Raw genomic sequence first — 20383 nt, forward strand, 5'->3', positions numbered from 1 at the left:
ACAGCATCCACTGCTCTCCCCTCATCCACCAAGCTAGTTGACTCATTGCAGAAGGTTTATCATATTGGTCAGGCATGATTTCCCATTCTTAAATCCATGCTGATTCCTACCAAGCACCTTCTTTGGAAATGGCTTCCAGGATTATTTTCTCCATCATCTTCCCAGGGATCGAGGTGAGGCTGACCAGCCTGTAGTTCCCCAGAACCTCCTTCTTGCCCTTCTTGAAGACTGGAGTGTCATTTGCTTTCTTCCAGTCCTCAGGAACTTCCCCTGATCACCATGACTGTTCAAAGATAATTGAGAGTGGCCTTGCAATGACATCAGACAGCTCCCTCAGCACTCATGGGTGCACCCCATCAGGTCCCATGGACTTGCGCATCTCCAATTTGTTTAAATGTTTCCCTACCTGGGTCCTCCTCTATTGAGGAGAATTCTTCCTTGCTGCAGACTTCCCCTCTGGTCTCAGAGGCCTGGGATTCCTGAAGGCAATCCTTACCCGTAAAGACTCAGGTGTAGAAGGCATTCAGTACCTCGGCCTTTCCCATGTCCTTTGTCATCAGGTTCCCTGCCCCATTCAGCAGCAGGCCCACATTTTCTCTGGTCTTCATTTTGCTGCTATGTACCTGTAGAAACCCTTAACGTTGCCCTTCACATCCCTTGCCAGTTTCAATTCCAGGTGGGCTTTGGTTTTCCTAACCCCATCTCTGCACACTTGGACAGTGTCTCTGCATTCCTCCTGGGTCCCTTTTCCAGCTCCTGTATGCTTCCTTTTCATGTTTGAGTTTAGTCGGGAGCTCCTTGTTCGTCCATGCAGACCTGTCACCTTTGCTTGATTTCCTGCTCATTGGGATGGACCATTCTTGAGCTTGGAGGAGGTGATCCTTGAATATCAAACAGGTCTCCTAGACCCCCTCTGCTCTCCAGGACTGTCTCCCATGGGATTCTTCCAAACAGGTCCCTGCACAGGCCAAAGTCTGCTCTCCTGAAGTTTGGAGTTGTGATCCTGCCATTTGCCTTGTTCCTTCCTCTCAGGATTCTCAACTCCACCATCTCATGGTCAATGCAGCCCAGGCTGCCCCCCAACCTTCATACCGCCAACCAGTTTGTAAGAATTGTGTCCAGCAGAGCGTCTCCCCTTCAGCCCTGTTTTGCTGATTACAAGCTCTCTCTTTTCCATAACACCCTGCACCCTTTGCTTGCCAACCCATTCCACCACTCCCTCGCTTGATTATGGGTCGTCATCTCCCTCCCCTGTCATTTCTAGTTTAAAGTTCTCCTCACCAGGTTGGCCAGACTGTTGGTAAAGATGTTTTTGCCCCACTTGGTCAGGTGGATCCCATCTCTCTCTAGCAGTCTTCAGTCCCTAAAGAAGGGTCCCCATGGTCATAAAATACAAATACCAATTGTCATCGTCAGCTGGGCAACCAACTGTTGACCCACAGGATCCTTCCATTCCTCCTCAAGCCCTTGCTTCTCACTGGAAAGATCAAGGAGAACACTACCTGGGCCCCCATGCCCTTGACCGTTGCCTCTAGATGCATGTAGTCACACCTGATATGCTCCAGGTCTCCTCTGGCAGTATTGTTGGTGCCCATGTGAAGATTCACAAGGGGTAATAGTCCGAGGGTCGGACAAACCTTGGTAGTATCTCCACAGCATCCCGGATCCAACCCCCAGCAAGCAGTAAACCTCCCAACACAGCAGGTCAGGTCGGCCCCCGTCCCCTACAGCACTATTATCACTTGCCACTTCCTTCTGGTGTTGCTGCGTGGCTCAGGCTTCAGATGCTTCATTGGACCCAGGCCCTCATCTGCTGCAAGGATACTGAATCTGTTCTTTAGTTGGAGATATGCAGGTGGAGCAGGAGCCTTCTTCCTGTTGCCAGAAGTCACAAGCTTCCAGCCTTCACCATTTCCTAACCCAATAAGCACAGACCACCTGATCCTCCTTCAATACAGCTGAGGGTTCAGGCTGCAGGGTCTTGAAAAAGATCCGATTGATCTCTTTCTCACCATCTCTGATACTGCGCAGTCTGCTGACCTTTTCCTGCACCTCCTTGGCAACACAGATCCTGTACCACTGCACACCTTCTGCAGGCAAGGAAACTGCCTCCCTCTGCCCCAGCCTCAGCGAGAGACCCCAGGCACTCGCTGTACTCTGAGAGCTGCATCCTCCCTCGGGAGTTCGGTCTGGATTGAGGCCTCTGACATTATAGAGATAGTTGCTCCGATGGCTGGAGGTGGTGCCCTGTGACACATTAACACCATTGCTCAGGACACGGATGCTGTTCTCTGCAAAGTTTCCGGCCCCCTTCTGAGCAAAAAGTGCTGCATCTGTTAGCTATGCTGTAAGAAGCAACTCAGGAAAATATTTGCAAGTACTGCTTTGTAGAAATACCCCATCGTGGGCAGGTTACTTTTTTTCTGGATAATCTGAAAGGTACCAGCAGCAGCTGGCCAAAAAAATGGGAAAATGTGTTTAATTTAGTAAGGATGTAAACTGATAATTCTATTTTTATGAGTTTCATCTTTTTTTCTTTTCCCGATTTTTCAGTATTGGGGGGGGGAATGATAATCCCCAAAACCTACTCTGTCTTCCTAATAAATATTCCTAATAAATATTACTTGCTTATTATTATTATTACTTATTAAAACTTCCTAATAAATATTACCATAAAAGAAATTAACAGTGAGGAAAAACTTTTTGAAAAACAAGCTCTAAGTAAAATTTGGTCAGTTGAAATTTTTGTGAAAACTTTTTAGTGCCCACAAAATGAATGAAAAACTACTGTGTAGGAAAAAGCCAAATTTCTTTGTTTAAAAAGAAGTCAAACACTCTATACTTGAGTTGAGAGTAAAGTTGATGATTATTATCTAATGATTCTAGCAAAAGACCAGAGCCACTGTGTATTACTGGCAATAGATCCTTTCCCCTGAGAATGCCCTTTTTATCTCTTCACAAGTGACAGGATGGACAGTAACAAACTTGTTTGGGAGTTCCTATTCCAGGCTGAGAAGTTACGTTCAACATATTTTTCACATTGTATTTCTCAATTTCAGCAATTACAAGTACCGGAAAGACTGCAAAACATTGTTATTTGTGAGATTTGTGTAGGAGAGAGATTTCAGATGAGAACCCAAGCTTTTTGAATGCTTATCCAAAAATAAATGTTTTAATGTGTGTTTAGTAACACTTTACAAACTATCAGAATGAACTTAGGCCATTTATTTTGCACCAGATTGTTCTTAAGATTCTCTGGAAGAGGTTTTTGGCAATTTTGATGATAGCCAGATCAACTTAAAGAATGTTTGGAGCATGTAGGTGCTTAGGCTTTTGGTAATGGCTGGGTATGTTAACCACTATTTACAGGACAGAGGACAACAAAATTTTTTAATTTAATGTATCATTTTCAGAGCTCATTAGAAATTTGTGATCACTCTATACATCACTGTCCTCTAATAATATAGTGTTTAGCTAGAAAGAGGGAATATTATTTCTTTAGAATTTAGAATTACTCTTTCTTCATAGCTAAAGACTTTTTTTTTTAAATCAGGATGACACTGAGCTGCTTCTTTCCACACTTATTTTTTAAAACAGATCATCCTGTAATATGGTGGGGTGAAAAAGATCTTATGTTAGGTGTTTTACATAGCATTTGTCCAGAAAAAAATTATATTTTCCTTAAATAACTAAATATCATTGACACATTATTTACAGTATTCCTTCTACTTTGACTTTTTCTTATTCTGCGGGTAATAAATTAACATGAGTGAATACTTAGTTAATTAGTAAGTGCATACAAAAAATGTTTATGTAGAAGCATAAGTGGGTTAGATGATTGACAGTGCAAAAGAGCGTTTGTTCTTTGCCTGGAAACCTCAAAAAAGAAAAACAGAACAAAACAAAACAAAAACAAAAAAGCCTGTTCCATAGAGCTAATACAGAAGTTTTATAAATCCAAATTAAATTTCAGATGAGCATCCACATTTGGGGGCAGTTACATAAACTAGTTATCACTACAAATTTGAAGAGAAGGATGCTGTGAAAAATAAAATATTTCTTTCTTTTTAAGCAAATTGGCTAACTTTGCTAGCAGAAGTTCTTAATTACAGGATTCATTGATTACTCAAGTTGAAAAAGGGCATTTCTCATATTAGGTGACTTCCATTAATCATTAATTCTTACTCTACCAAACATGGTGTTTTGCCTCATAAACAAAATCTAGTCTTTACTTGGACTGTTTCTTCTTAGATGTAGTGAAAAAAAAAAAAAAAATCACTTAAAGATAATATGATTTCCCTTTTCTAGTTTTTTCTTCTTCATTACCGTAGCAGCATTCATTCTCCACCACCAAGATTTCACAGCAGTAAGAGAAATCCTACCTTCTGTTAGTTAAACACATTCTTATATGTTGCTTATTGATACTGTCTTTGAACACTGCGCATTGCATTTTGTTCTTCAGAACTAAAATAAACAGCATGTTGGCAATGGTTCAGGGTACTTCGAGCTTACTTGAGGAAACTGCAGTATTGCAATAATTGCCATTTCCTACAGGGTTTTGCTCTTTAAAAGCAAAAGCACTTAGGCAAAAATTGAAGGCGGAAAATTCACAATGGAAGTTTTCAGGAGATGATAGGAAACAATTGTTGCAATTACTGATGTACCTGTAGGAATGCCAAAAAGAATTTTCACTGCTGATCATAAGTTTCCTGAAAGGGAAACTAAATAGTTGTTACATAAAATACAATCAAAGAATAATTCAGGTTGGAAGGGACCTCAGGAGGTCTCTAGTCCAACCTCCTGCTCAAAGCATGGTCAATGCTGAATTCAGACCAGCTTGCTCAGAGCTTTACCCAATCAGGCCTTAAAAACATCTAAGGACAGAAACTACACAAACGTCTCTGGGCAGCCAGTTGCACTGCTTAACTGTCCCTCCTGGGTTGCTTGTGCCCTGCTTTGTTGGCCCTCTAGCAGATATTGGGGTTGTTCAAGTCTCTCATGAGAACCAGAGCCTGTGAACATGAGGCTTATTCCAGTTGCCTGAAGAAGACCTGTATTGGCTTTACGTGGCAAGGTTTTGGTAGAGGTGGGGGGTGCAGGGATGGCTTCTATGAGAAGACACCAGAAGCTGTCCCCATGTCAGACAGAGACAGTTTCAGCCAGCTCCAAGATGGACCGGCCGCTGGCCAAAGTCTGAGCCAATCAGAGACATTGGTAGTGCCTCTGTGATAACATATTTAAGGAAGGGTAAAAACTGCTGCGTAACAGCAGCTGGGAGAGAGGAGTGAGAATATGTGAGAGAAGCAACTCTGCAGACACCAAGGTCAGTGAAGAAGGAGGGGGAGGAGGTGCTCCAAGCGCCGGAGCAGAGATTCCCCTGCAGCCCATGGTGAAGACCGTGGTGAAGCACATTGTCACCCTGCAGCCCATGGAGGACCCCACGCGAGAGCAGGTGGGTGTGCCCTGCGGGAAGCTGCAGCCCATGGAGAGCCCACGCTGGAGCAGGCTCATGGCAGGAACGGTGGCCCCGTGGAGAGGAGCTCATGCTGGAGCAGGTTTTCTGGCAGGACTTGTGACCCAGTGGGGAGACCCACACTGGAGCAGTCCGTTCTTGTAGGACTGCACCCCGTGGAAAGGACCCATGCTGGAGCAGTTCATGAAGAACTGCAGCCTGTGGGAAGGACCCACGTTGGAGAAGTTTGTGAAGGACTGTCTCCCGTGGGAGGGACCCCACGCTGGAGCAGGGGAAGAGCGTGAGGAGGAAGGAGAGGCAGAGACAAAGCGTTATGAACTGACCGCAACCCCCATTCCCCGTTCCCCTGCACTGCTCAGGGGGAAGAGAGAGAAGAGTCGGGAGTGAAGTTGAGCCTGGGAAGAAGGGAGGGGTGGGGGGAAGGTGTTTTTAGATTTGTTCCTATTCCTCATTACCCTACTCCGTTTAATTGGCAATAAATTAAATTAATCTTCCCCAAGCCGAGTCTGTGTTGCCTGTGACGGTAATTGCTGAATGATCTCCCTGTCCTTATCTCGACCCACGAGCTTTTCATCGCATTTTTCTCCCCCGTTCTGTTGAGAAGGGGGAGTGATAGAGTGGCCAGCCAAGGTCAACACACCACAAGACTTCATCTACTTCTTCCTGATCAGGCAGTCTGTATCAGATACCCACAACATCACCCACGTAGGTATGTCATCTAACCCGGCCCCTTAAGCTCTCAACTGGCTTATCACCCATCCCTAGGCAAAGCTCCATGCATTCCAGCTCCTCTTTCATATAGAGCATCTTCTTAGCTTGTTTTCCCTAAAGATTCTGTATCCATCCATTGCAGCACTCCAGTTGTATGAGCCATCCCACAATATCTCTGTGATCTCTGAGATCGTAGCCCTGCGAATGCTCACAGATGTCTAATTCCTCCTATTTTTCCCCATGTTGCATGTATAAGTGTGCAGGCACTTCAGAGAGGCACCCAGTCGTACCAATTTCCCCAAAAGGGCGTGAAAGCTTTCCCATAATGCTGATCTCCTGACACTTCCTTAGTTATGTGCATATGCTTGAAGTGGTCTAATTTCAACCCCGTTTTGTTGATTATGAGGTCCCTCCTGTTTACCTCACATCCTTTGCTTGCCCATCCAGTCTATGACTTCCTCACTTGACTGTTGGTCATCCCTTCCCCATCATTCCTAGTGTAAAGCTCTCCTTACCAGGTTGGCCAGCTTGTGGGCAAAGCTGTTTATGCCCCACTTGGTCATGTGGATCCTGTCTCTCCCTAGCAGTCCTCCATCTTCAAAGAGAATCCCATGGTCATAGTGGCACAAAGTCTAGTTGGAGGCCAGTAAATAGCCGCGTACCCCAGGGGTCAATACTGGGTCCAATACTGTTCAACGTCTTCGTTAGCGATCTGGATGATGAGGCAGAGAGTATCCTCAGACAGTTGGCTGATGACACAAAACTGGGAGGAGTAGCTGATACATCACAGGGTTGTGCTGCCACCCAGAGGGACCTTGGCAAGATGGAGAAATGGGCTGACAGGAACCTCATGCAGTTCAAGGAGGAGGAGTGCCAAGTCCTGCCCTTGGGGAGGAACAACCCCATGTATCAGTACATGCCGGGGGGGGGGGGCAGCCAGCTGGAAAGCAGCTTTGCAGAAAAGGACCTGTGGGTCCTGGTGGACACCAAGTTGAACATGAGCCAGCAGTGTGCGCCCTTGCCGCAAAGAGGGCTAATGGTATCCTGGGCTGCATTAGGCAAAGTATTGCCAGTAGGTCCAGGTAGGTGATCCTTCCCCTTTATTCAGCACCAATACTGTGCACCTAGAGTCCTGTGTCCAGTTCTGGGCTCCCCAGTACAAGCGAGACACGGACATACTGGAGAGAGTCCAATGAAGGGCCGTGAAGATGATTAAGGGAGTGGAGCATCTCTCCTATGAAGAAAGGCTGAGGGAGCTGGGACTGTTTGGCCTAGAGAACAGAAGGCTCGGAGGGGATCTCATCAATGTATTTAAATACCTGAAGGGAAGGTGCATAGAAGATGGAGCCAGGCTCTTCTCAGTGGTGCCTAGTGACAGGACAAGAGGCAATGGGCACAAACGGAAACCCAGGAGGTTCCGTCTGAACATCAGGAAACACTTTTTTACTGTGACAGTGACTGAGCACTGGAGCAGGTTGCCCAGAGAGGTTGTGGAGTCTCCCTCCTTGGAGATATTTAAAAGTCATCTGGACACGGTCCTGGGCAACATACTCTAGGTGGTCCTGCTTGAGCAGGGGGGTTGGACCAGATGACCTCCAGAGGTCCCTTCCAACCTCAGCCATTCCGTGATTCCGTAAAAAATGAAAACCTTGCTGCCAACACCAGCCACACACCCAACTGTTGACCTGCAGGATCCATCCCCTCATCCTCAAGCTCTTTCCCCTCACCAGTAAGATGAACATCACCGAGGCCCCCCATGTCCTTGACCATTGCCCCAAGAGTCATATAGCCACACTAGACACTCTCCAGGTAGGTCTCCCTTGGCAGTATCATTGGTGCCCATATGGAAGAGCAGCAGAGATTAATAGCCTGAGGGCCAGAGAAGCCTTAGCAGGTTTTCAACGGTGTCCCACATCCAAGCCCCCAGCAAGCAAACCTCCCTAAACAATTGGTCAGTTCAGCACATGGGAGTCTCCATCCCCCCTCAGCAGTGAATTATTCACTACTGCATGACTCAGGTTCCACCAGCACAGATGCTTTGTTTGACATCATGGCTCCACCCATCATGGGAGTCTCCACTTCCCAACCCAATAAGCACAAACTGCTCCTGCTCCTCCTTCAGTACAGTTGGGGGTTCAAGCTCTTGAAGCTACAGGATTTCAGAGGAAAAATGGTTGATCTCCTTCTCATCATCTCTGATGCTGTGCAGTCTGTTGACCTCCTCCCATAGCTCCTTTACTTGGCAACACAGATCCTCAACAAGTGTGCACCACCTGCAGACTATCTTCTGCTGCCCAGCATCAGCAAAACCCCAGGCACATCCTACAGCCTGAGACCTACAGACTGTATCCTCCTTTTGGAGCTCCATCTAGGCCAAAGCCTCTGACATTCCAGGGACAGTTGCTCTAATAGCTGCTGGGGACCATGTCCTGTAACAGGTCCCCACCATTGTTGAGAATACAGACACTGTCCTGAGTAGCTACTAGGTCCCACTCACTAAAAACTGCTGACTCTGTTCATTGTGCTCTAGGCTGGCACTTATATAGGCTACTCCCTAGTATTTGCTGAAAGGTGCTTGACTGTCCCTAATCACGAGTCAGCTGGAACAAAAGCTCAATGCCCTCTTTCATCAAGAACAGCTGACAGAGCCTGTTAGAACTGCTAGAGCTTGCTAGAAATCACAGTCTCCTGTAGCTAGGAAGATGCAGTTAAGGAGCACTTAAGCCTTTTAGATGTATACAAGCCCATGGGACCAGGTGGGATGCATCCAAGGGTGCTGAAGGAGCTGACTGATGTCATTACAAGGCAGCTCTCTATCATCCTCAAAAGGTCACAGCAACTGGATGAAGTTCATGATGACTGGAAAAAGTCACATCACACCCATCTTCAAGGACAAAAAGGAGGATACCAGGAACTACAGGCCAGTCAGCCTCACCTCAGTCCCTAGAAAGGTTATGGAACAAATCCTCCTGGAAGCTATTTGTAAATACACGAAGGACAAGAAGGTGATTGGGAGCAGTCAACAGGGATTTACCAAGGGCAAATCATGCCTGACCAAACTCATTGCTTTCTATGACGAGGTGACTGGCACTGTGGACAAGGGGAGGCAGTGGATGTTGTATACTTTGACTGAAGAAAGGCCTTTGACACAGTCTCCCATAATCTCCTTATCACCAAATTGTTGAGATACGGGCTGGATAAGTGAATGATAAGGTGGGTAGAAAGTCACCTAGACTGCTGGGCTCAAGGAGTTGTGATCTGTGGTGCAAAGTCCAGCTGTGGGCCAGTAACTAGTGGGGTCTCTCAGGGATCAGTACTGGGACCAATGCTGTTTAAGGTCTTCATTAGTGACCTGGATGATGGGACAGAAGGCACTCAGCAAGTTTGCAGATGACACCAAATGGGGGGGGGGGGTGGCGCTCAATATGCTAGAGGTCAGAGGGACCTGGAAAGGCCAGAGAAATGGACTGATGGGATCCTCATGAAGTTTAACATGGATAAATGCCAAGTCTTGCATCTGGGATGGAATAACTCCATGCAACAATATAGACTGGGGGGCTGACTGTCTACAAAGCAACTTTGCAGAGAAGAACCTGGGGGTCCTGGTGGAAAGCAAGGTGAACGTGAACCAGCTGCATTTTGGCTCTGTTAGATTTGTGTGTCTACCACTGTACTTTCTTCTTTCCATCCACTGGTCCTTGCAGCAAAGAAGGACAAATGCATCCTGGGCTGTATTACCAAGAGTGTAGCCAGCAGGTTGGGGGAAGTGATCCTTACCCTCTGTTTAGCACAGGTGAGACTGTATCTGGAGTCCTGTGTCCAGTTTTGGGCTCCCTGGTACAAGAGAGACATGGACATACTGGAGCGAGTCCAGCAGAGGACCACCAAAGATGGTCAGGAGGCTGGAGAACATGACATATGAGGAGAGGCTGAGAGAACTAGGCCTGTTCAGCTTGGAGAAGAGAAGGTTCAGGGGATACCTTTTTGCTCTCTACAACTACTTGATGGGAGGATACAGAGAAGATAGAGCCAGACGCTTCTCAGAGGTGCACAGCAATAAGACAGGAGGCAATGAATGCAAGTTGTAATATGAGAAGTTCTGATTAGATATTAGGAAAATAAATACTTTTTTCCATGAGGGTGGTCAAATACAGGAACAGGTTGCCCAGAAAGGGTGTGGAACCTCTGTCCTTGGAGGTGTACACGACTCGATAGGACAAGTCCCTGAGCAACCTGATCTAATTAGACCTGCTCTGAGCAGAGGGTTGGACTAGATCACCTCTGGAGGTCCCTTACAACCTAAATTTTTCTATGGTAAATTATCAACCATACTAAAATATAGTTTACTGGTGGATGAAATAGCACTACAAGTTATGTTGTGTCGGCCAGCTCCTCCTTCCATCTCCTTTTAAGGTACTATCTACAAATGAAATCGTTAGCAGTTATATCAGGAAAATCATATAGGCATAATCTCCTGTATGGAGACAACTTTTCTGGGCTGTTTATCCAGTCAGTGTTTTTATTTTTGTTTTGTTTTTTAAAGTTCTTTTTCCCAGACAACCATGCATTTTGTCTCTTTGTTAGATTTGTATGTCTGCCACTATACTTTCGTCTTTCCACCCACTGGTTCTTGGCTCTTGCCTTTCCAGTCACTTCCACCAGCTCTTTATCTAAGACCAGATAGTACTTAGTACTTGCTCCTTTCTCTGTTTTAATAGGATAGCTTCCTTCAACCATATATCCTAGGCCCTGTATATGGAATAGAATAGACTCTTTGTTCATAGATTAGGTACTAGAACCCAGAGTTGATATAATTAATAGCAGAAGCAGCAGCTGCAAGGAGATGCCCCATTTAGGACCACCTGGAGCACATCCATTGGTCTTCAGAGCATTTAACATATAAATAGGGTAAAATAAACATAATCCTCTGATTAATATATTTGAGCTATAAACTCAGGCAAAATTTCATGAACTGCAATAAACCACACATTCCCAACATCACTGCTCAGTTTCAAGTCCATAATTAAAAGAGTAGAAGTACTAGAGCTTTTAAAAGAAAAACTTATACAAGCATGGATGAAGAAATATGTTTTCTTTTGTCTCAACGGTTCAATGTCTTTGGCTGACATTTTTCAAAAACAAGTTAGCCTGATAAGGCATTCTACGTAGAAATTTTCTGTCTTTGATTACAGTTTAACAATGTTATGAGTGACTTTCAGTTTTTACAGTATCTTAAACAAGGACACATTGGTCATTCCTAATAATAAGCACATCTTAACAGACCCATTTAGGACAGAAGATTGACTAGATATTATAAGAGCAAAGAAAATCAGGCAACAAGAGAGCGTGTGGGAAAAGGTTAACTGAAGAATGAATTTGACAAAATATGCCAGTGGAGAGGATGCTGCAAGTGTTAACATCAGTCTCTGAACCCAACAGTGTTGTTGACTGTTTTGTGTCAATGCCAGATTATCATCAATAAATACATATTTGCTGACACCAAACAAGTTTTCTACATGCCTTTTGCTTCTTCCTTAACCTTATAACACGTCAAAACTGTCAAGGTGATATATTTAAAGGTAACTGGAAAAAGAGGGAGGGAAGGTCCTCCCTGAGCAACTTCAAAGTTAGCCCTACTCTGAGTGTGTGTGGGGGTTGTACCATATAACCTCCAGAGGTCTCTTTTGACCTAAATTATTCTATGATTTTAAGTTTGCACATAGGAGAAAGGAACTTGATGGCAGAAAAGCATGTTCATTGAAGCAAGAAAAGCACAGGAAATAGAAGAGTCTAAGAGAGAAGCAAAAGGACATATTCTCGTTTCTCTCCCTTTCTTCCTTCCTTTGGAAAAAAATTAAATATGTATCTCATTGCACTAAACAGTAAAGAAATTACATAACTTTTCTGTAAGTAATGACTGCAGCTGCATCAGCAATTTAGGAAATTGCCAGTAGAATTTCAACTACAAGAACAGGAGGCCCACATGATGACTTCTTTATTACACAGATGATCACATTATGACAAATTTAGATAATCCTTCATATCAGCACAACTTAAAACTTGTCCATAAACTTAAGTTTTTTCCCCAAACAACAAAATGCTGCATATATAGCTTCACACTATGTCCAACTGTAACAATTACCTGAATTCATTTTAGATGAATTCAAGTGATGTGAATTCAACTTGTTTTCACCCAAATAATGATTTAAAATGACAAAAAAAAAAGGTTTTGTTCAAACATTTTTCTTTGCTACTTAAAATACAGTAGCCTATATGATGTCATTAAAAGAATGTGCATTTAACTTCATATTTCAGTAAACATTCTAATTTTGATCAATAACCAACTTACATAGTTCCATTTGTGTAGACTGTGTCACTTCCCTCCACATACTGAACCTGGGCTGGGTAGACATGCTGTACCTGTTGCACAGTCTGTACTTGCTGTACCTGTAAGCAAGAACACCAGAAATATAGGATAGTTTACCTCATAAAAAGAATTACTAGTGCTTTAGTGCATCTAATGGTTTCTAAACAATACTCTCAGTCATGGGACATCCCTTTTCTCACAATTACTAAATAACACAGAATATAATATTGTGCTGCAAGCCTGTAATATACTAAGTGGAGTACTAACACTGGAGATGCATGCCCTTGAGAGTATGGGTATTTTCAATGACAAAGACAGAACCATCTGGAAAGCACAAGAACAAGAACTGTACGCTTCACACCAAGCTTAGGAACTATATTTAGTAAGGAAGAAAACTTCATTTGGTCACCTATATACTGCTTTTCTGTTTTGTTTTGGTTTTTTACTCCAATTTAATTCTATACAATACAAGCCTCTACATCACAACTTATATATGCTGTTAACAGGCAACCTTTGACCTGTCAGAATAGGTCCTAAAAAAATTCAACGTAATCCTAGAAGAGTCTGGTTCTCATGCATGTGATGCATCATCTACAAGAGCTCTTTAAGAACATTTTAGTTAGAACACCTTCATCATCCTCACTACATTCTATAAAATTCCTACTCCTCCTTTTCCACCATTAACTCATATACTTCGAAACAAGATTCTAAACTTCATTGTTAACCAAATGTACTGGTTTTGGCTGGGATAGAGTTAAATTTCCTCATAGTAACTAGTATGGGGCTATGTTTTGGATTTGTGCTGGAAACAGTGTTGATAATACAGGGATGCTTTAGTTAGTGCTGAGCAGTGCTTACACAGAGTCAAGGCCTTTTCTGCTTCTCTCACCACCCCACCAGCGAGTAGGCTGGAGGTGCACAAGAAGTTGGGAGGGGACACAGCCGGGACAGCTGACCCCAACTGACCAAAGGGATATTCCATAACATATGATGTCATGCTCAGCAATAAAAAACTAGGGGGGAGGTTGGCGGGGGGGCCACTGCTCGGGGACTTGCTGGGCATCAGTCGTTTGGTGGTGAGCAATTGTTTTCATTTGCATCACTTGTCTTTCTTGGGTTTTATTTTTTTTCCTCTTTTCCTTACAATTTATTATTATTATTACTACTACTTTTTAATTATTAAACTGTTTTTATCTCAACCCATGAGTTTTCTCACTTTTACCCTTCCAATTCTCTTCCCCCATCCCGCTGGGGGGGAATGAGCAAGCAGCTGTGTGGTGCTTAGTTGCTGGCTGGGGTTAAATCACGACACCCAAGGAAAAATTTATATGAAAACCTTAATTCTGAAAAAAATCACATTACTTTGAATAAGACTGTTCAAGTGTGACAGAAAAACAGATGTTTTTGTCAGTCAAAAGTAATGAGATGTACCCTTTTTATAGTTAAATAGAAAAATCAGCAGTTTGCTGATTTCCCATGTGAACCATTACATAAATTGACATTGGCCTCCCATTCCTTTAACAGTGTTCCTGAACTATAATTTCTCAAATTCAAAAAATACATCTCTTATCATTAAGGCAAGATAAAACTATGTACAGAATTTTGATTTTAGATAAAAGTGTTTGCATTAAAAGTACTTGTCCTGGTTTCGGTTGGGATAGAGTTAATTTTCTTCCTAGTAGCTGGTACAGTGCTGTGTTTTGGATTTAGGATGAGAATCATGTTGATAACACACTGATGTTTTAGTTGTTGCTAAGTAGTGCTTACACCAGTCAAGGACTTTTCAGCTTCCCATGCTCTGCCAGATGCACAAGAAGCTGGGAGGGGGCACAGCCAGGACAGCTGACCCAGACTGGCCAAGGGGCTATTCCATACCATATGTCATCATGCTCAGTATATAAACTGGGGGAGTTGGCCGGGGGGCAGCAATCGCTGATCGGGGACTGGCTGGGCATCGGTCAGCAGATGGTGAGCTATTTCATTGTGTATCACTTGTTTTGTATATTCTATTATTATTATTATTATTATTATTATTATTATTATTATTATTATTATTATTTTCTCTTCCTCTGCTGTCCTATTAAACTGTCTTTATCTCAACCAGCGGGCTTTAATTTTTTTCCGATTCTCTCCCCCATCCCACTGGGGGAGGGGGGCGGGGGAGCGAGTGGCTGTGTGGTGCTTAGTTACAGTCCTAATAAGGTTAAGAGAAAAATACCAGGGTAAAATAAGTAAGGATTTTTAAACTCCATTTAAAATTTAAAAAAAAAAAAATCAAGTACAGTGCCTTAAAAAAAAAAAAGAGTTGGATATGCAAAGTTTTCTGTTCTCAGAGAAAAAAAAATCATCTTAATACATTAATTAGTCTGGAATACTTTTGGAAAGCAGTGCATGCTGTAATGTTCATATTTAGATAAATGACCGATATAAGTTCATGACTATGTTTTTCATATGTTAAATCTGATTTTGCATTAAGCTCCAATTCTGATTAGCAAAAGTGTGTATGTCCAGTTTATTGATACAAGTATTTCTGAATGCTATATGGTCATAGTCTATGCTGAATAGGAAGATTTGTTTTGTGTAACTTTTGATGCACAGATACACCTTCTAAAATCGATTAGACACTTGTTTTTTATTTTACTCTTCAAATTCTTCTATATTGCATCACATAAACCATAAGGTCAGTGAGATGAATTTAAAATCCTTATAAGCTTGCTACCTCATACTTAAGAGTGCATGTTAAAAAAGGAATGATACATGAGTGGAAAATCATATTTGAGGAAACATAACACTAAGAAAAATTATGCAGGATGTTAAATGGCATTTAATTATGCTCCTCACTTTTTAGCCTTACTTTTGCTACTTTTTACTTGCACATGTATAGGTTTCTCCCTTCACCATTCAAGGTGCCAAAAATGACAATTGCTGTGTTGCTTGAAAACATCTGTGAAACCACTGCCACTACACTCAGAAGGGAATCTTAGTTTTTCATTAAGGACTTTTTTTTTTTTCTTCATTTGGAGCACCATATCAGACTTTCATGAAAGACACAGTTATATTGTCAGTGTGCAAAGAAAAGATTTATTTTAGCAGAAAATAATTTAGACATTGAGAAATTATCCCCCCCATAACTACAGGAAAGGATTTTTAAAAGTAAGTTATTTCTTATGAATTTTTTATCTTTACCTAAAGTAGTCTGCTCCTAAAGCATGTGTACATAAATTCAAATTTCAAATTTAAGCAAATATATAATATATGCAGTTAATTTTTCAGAGCAAAACCACTCTTTTTCATCAAAGAGATTGTTTTCATGCCTGATATCCCCTTCTTTTCCTACAGTGGAAAAGCACCTATCTTACCCACATTCTTCATCACATTTCCTAGTGGTATACTAGATTCACATCTTTATTCTTCCTTTTCCTTACCCTACACATTCAATTCCTTTAAAATTCCTGACCTTTTCTCAACACTTTCATCATCTATCCTTTTCTCTCTAAACCAGTATCTCCTTCAAATCCTGTCTCAATCACTGCAGAATCATCTGCATTGGCTTTCACAATATATGCATCACAAAATATTGCAGCAAACTCCTCTTCCATGGCCAGGCTGATCCCCTAACTTTCCTTTCTGAAACCTTACATGACTTCTACTTTCAAAATAAGACTCAACTGAAAAAATACAATCCAATATAATCACAAAATAGTCCAAAATACAGATGAAATATTCAGTGAAACAGAATTACTGGAAACAGTAACATTGAAAGATAAGTAATATCATATTGAAAATATATGCTGATATAAACTATATCTAGTTTTTAAAAGTTTTAAGCAAAGCTTAAAAAGAGTTAATCACACTAAGCCTCCTAGAAAGCTTAACTAAGTCCAAGCATCACAGAAGCTTCATTTACAAAGTTAGTATAATATTAGAAAGACCTTATCCTAATGGGCCCTGATAGGATGCACCCATAAGTACTGAGGGAGCTGTCTGATGTCATTGTGAGGCCACTCTCAATTATCTTTGAATGATCATAGCGATTAGGAGAGGTGCCCGAGGACCTGTCTTCAAGAAAGAGGACCCGGGGAACTACAGGCCGGTCAGCTTCACCTCAGTCCCTGGGAAGGTGATGGAGCAGCTAATCCTAGGAACCATTTCCTGGCACATGAATGACAAGAAAATAATCAGGAGTAGTCAGCATGGATTCACCAAGGGAAAGTCATGCTTGACAAACTTAATAACCTTCTACAATGAAATAACTGGCCTGGTAGACCAGGGGAGAGCAGTGGATATTGTCTACCTAGACTTCAAGAAGGCCTTTGACACTGTCTCCCATAAGGTCCTCATAGGGAACCTGTTGAAATATGGGCTGGATGAGCAGACAGTGAGGTGGATTGAAAACTAGTTGAATGGCCGGGCCCAGAGGGTGGTGATCAGTGGCACGAAGTCTAGTTGGCCAAGAGAGCTGGGGCTGTTTAGCCCAGAGGCTCAGGGGGGAATCTCATTATGTGTACAAATACCTGAAGAGAAGATGCAAAGAAGATGGAGCCAGGATCTTTTCAGTGGTGCCCAGTGAAAGCACAAGAAGCAATGGGCACAAACTGAAACAAAGAGGTTCCATCTGAACATCAGGAAACACTTTTTCACTGTGAGAGTGACTGAGCACTGGAACAGGTTTCCCAGGGAGGTTGTAGATTCTCTCCCCTTGGAGATATTCAAAAGCCCTCTTGACATGTTCTTAGGCAACCAGCTCTAGGTGACCCTGCTTGAGCAGTGGGGATGACCTCCTGTGGTCCCTTCCAACCTCAACCATTCTGTGATTCTGTAATGAAGATTTAAGTTAGAGATCTATATAAAAGTCCTAATTCAGCAAAAGCCTTTCAGTGGCACAAAGTCTAGTTGGAAGCCAGTGACTAGTGGCGTACCCCAGCGGCCAATACCGGGTCCAGTCTTGTTCAACATCTTCATTAATGATATGGATGATGGGGCAGAGTGTACCTCCAGCCATTTGCTGATGACACAAAACTGGGAGGAGTGGCTGATACGCTAGAGGGTCATGCTGCCATCCAGAGGGACCTCAAAAGGCTGTAGAAATGGGATGACAGGAACCTCATGCAGTTCAACAAGGGGAAGTGCCAAGTCCTGCACCTGGGGAAGAATAACCCCATGCACCAGTACAGGCTGGGGGCCGACCAGCTGGAAAGCAGCTTTGCAGAAAAGGACCTGTGGGTCCTGGTGGACACCAAGTTGAACATGAGCCAGCAGTGTGCGCCCTTGCCGCAAAGAGGGCTAATGGTATCCTGGGCTGCATTAGGCAAAGTATTGCCAGTAGGTCCAGGTAGGTGATCCTTCCCCTTTATTCAGCACCAATACTGTGCACCTAGAGTCCTGTGTCCAGTTCTGGGCTCTCCAGTACAAGCGAGACATGGACATACTGGAGAGAGTCCAATGAAGGGCCGTGAAGATGATTAAGGGAGTGGAGCATCTCTCCTATGAAGAAAGGCTGAGGGAGCTGGGACTGTTTGGCCTAGAGAACAGAAGGCTCGGAGGGGATCTCATCAATGTATTTAAATACCTGAAGGGAAGGTGCATAGAAGATGGAGCCAGGCTCTTCTCAGTGGTGCCTAGTGACAGGACAAGAGGCAATGGGCACAAACGGAAACCCAGGAGGTTCCATCTGAACATCAGGAAACACTTTTTTACTGTGACAGTGACTGAGCACTGGAGCAGGTTGCCCAGAGAGGTTGTGGAGTCTCCCTCCTTGGAGATATTTAAAAGCCATCTGGACATGGTCCTGGGCAACATGCTCTAGGTGGTCCTGCTTGAGCAGGGGGGTTGGACCAGATGACCTCCAGAGGTCCCTTCCAACCTCAGCCATTCCGTGATTTTTGCAATTCTGTGATTTCAGCCAATTATTAACTTAGTAGGGATGAACTTTGAGCGAGTGCACAAAGAGAAGCATTTAAATTCATGTAAAGTGCCCAATGCTTAAATGTTTTGTTGAAACATCGGGTTGTTTTGTTGGGGTTTTTTTTTGGGGGGGTGTTAAAAAAAAAAAAGCAAATGTATTCCAAGATACATCATAATATAAGTAGAAGTGATATTAATGGAATTATGGGACATTATGAATTGAGTCTGTATACCAGGAAAACTTATTAGTGAAATGTATGAGGCAGTTAAACAGCATTGCAAAGAACACGCAGAAAAATTCATTACCTTAAATTTTAAAACTAAACTTAACAAAATGCTAGAAATTTTAATTTAGACAACAGTGATTCGCTAGCACAGAAACAGACTTACATAATTTAACAAGTTATTCTCAGTTTTAATATTGTTGATTTTGAAACTGTAAAGCCAACTTATGTTGAAAAAGAACATCAGATTTCACCCAAAGAACCTAAAATGCTGACACCTTAATGGAGGGGAAGTGGAGAGGGAGGTGCTGATCTCTTCTCCCTGGTATCCTGTGACAGGACATGTGGGAATAGTTCAAAGCTGTGTCAGGGGAGGTTCAGACTAGATATTAGGAAACATTTCTTTAGTGAGAGGGTGGTCAAACACTGGAACAGACTTCCTAGAGAGGTGGTCGATGCCCCATGCCTTTCAGTGTTTAAGAGGCATTTGGACAATGCCCTTAATAATATGCTTTTGGTCAGCCCTGAAGTGGTCAGGCAGTTGGACTAGATGGTCATTGTAGGTCCCTTCCAACTGGAACAAATAATTTAAAAAAAAAAAAAAAAAAGCTAAATTACACATACTAAAGGAGTCTTGGACAAAAGTCATGGCTTTTCACATTCTGTTCCTGTTTTCCGACTCCACTTCCCTCCTTAATCTCCCCATGCACCACTCTTTCTACTGTCAGTGAGGCTGCATAGGTGATTAATCATGTCACAGAAGTGTGTGCTGAGCTGGCTGCTTCAGAAGCCCCTTTAATTCTCTGGCAAATCCAAATTATGCATTACATATGATTTTACTTCAAATACCTTTCTGCAGTTGTGCAAGAACCTGCAGGAAGTCCAGCTTAGAAGTACAAAATGACATTGCTTTTGTATTTTACATCTATATTGTATTTATTTCAAAAATTCCATATTCCTTATCAACCTTTCAAAGGAATAAATGTGACTATTCAATAACTTAAATGAATATAATTTTTTATGAGATATCGCACACATTTCATAGTAATCTACTTTTAGAATCATGCATACATATTTCTGGTGATTGCCAGATATTCTAGTTCATGAAATAAACCCTGAAAACTGCATGTCTGCTTATGTAGCTATTTCAGTTCCAGCAAAATAAAATTGAATAAAACAGTGAAAAAGAGTTGCTTTTCAGCCTTGTACAAAATCAGTTCTTCACTACACCTGTTGAAATGCATCATTCTGTCTTGCCAGGGTTTTTTGTTTTCCCAAAATTAACAGACACCTACCTGTTGCTGAACCGGTACCTGCTGTACTACCTGTGTGGGCACTGCTGCCTGGCCAGCCACAGATGCCTGTAAAGTCACAGTCGAACCTGTGTCCGACCCAGTCTCTGATGTCTGCATCGTGGTCTCTGAATAAAATTAAAATGTAAAATTAAAAGTTCAGCACAAACTTCTTTGCTTTTTGTCACTTATCCTTATTCAGATATTAAAAGAAGAATATTCACCCAAAATCCAATCTGGGGATTAGCTAAAGATTGTTTCACGTACTATTACATGAGTACATGGAGATACTTCAATTATTTTTCCTTTTTTTTAAATTCTGCTTTGGCCTAAAATATTAGAAAATTCATATTATATATTATTGCTTTGTCTAATCTAAGGTCTGCTTAGAGCTTGCAGCACATCAAGAAGA

The 20383-nt window shown here is 42.6% G+C and overlaps 1 protein-coding gene across 2 annotated transcripts in view; it reads right to left on the reverse strand.

Moving 5' to 3' along the window:
* Positions 1-20091, reverse strand: part of LOC309601527 (transcription factor RFX3-like) — a gene marked incomplete at both ends in the record, with an annotated part of 103451 nt that extends 83360 nt beyond the window's left edge. For both annotated transcript variants that reach the window (XM_082334572.1, XM_082334571.1), the window contains 2 exons: positions 12534-12631; positions 19975-20091. In XM_082334572.1, the coding sequence (XP_082190698.1) occupies positions 12534-12631; positions 19975-20091 (215 nt within the window). The remainder of the gene's footprint in view (positions 1-12533; positions 12632-19974) is intronic.
* Between the last annotated feature and the right edge of the window lie 292 nt (positions 20092-20383).

This window comes from Platalea leucorodia (assembly GCF_965183815.1).
Source record: "Platalea leucorodia genome assembly, chromosome: W".
Classification (NCBI taxonomy): Eukaryota; Metazoa; Chordata; class Aves; order Pelecaniformes; family Threskiornithidae; genus Platalea; species Platalea leucorodia.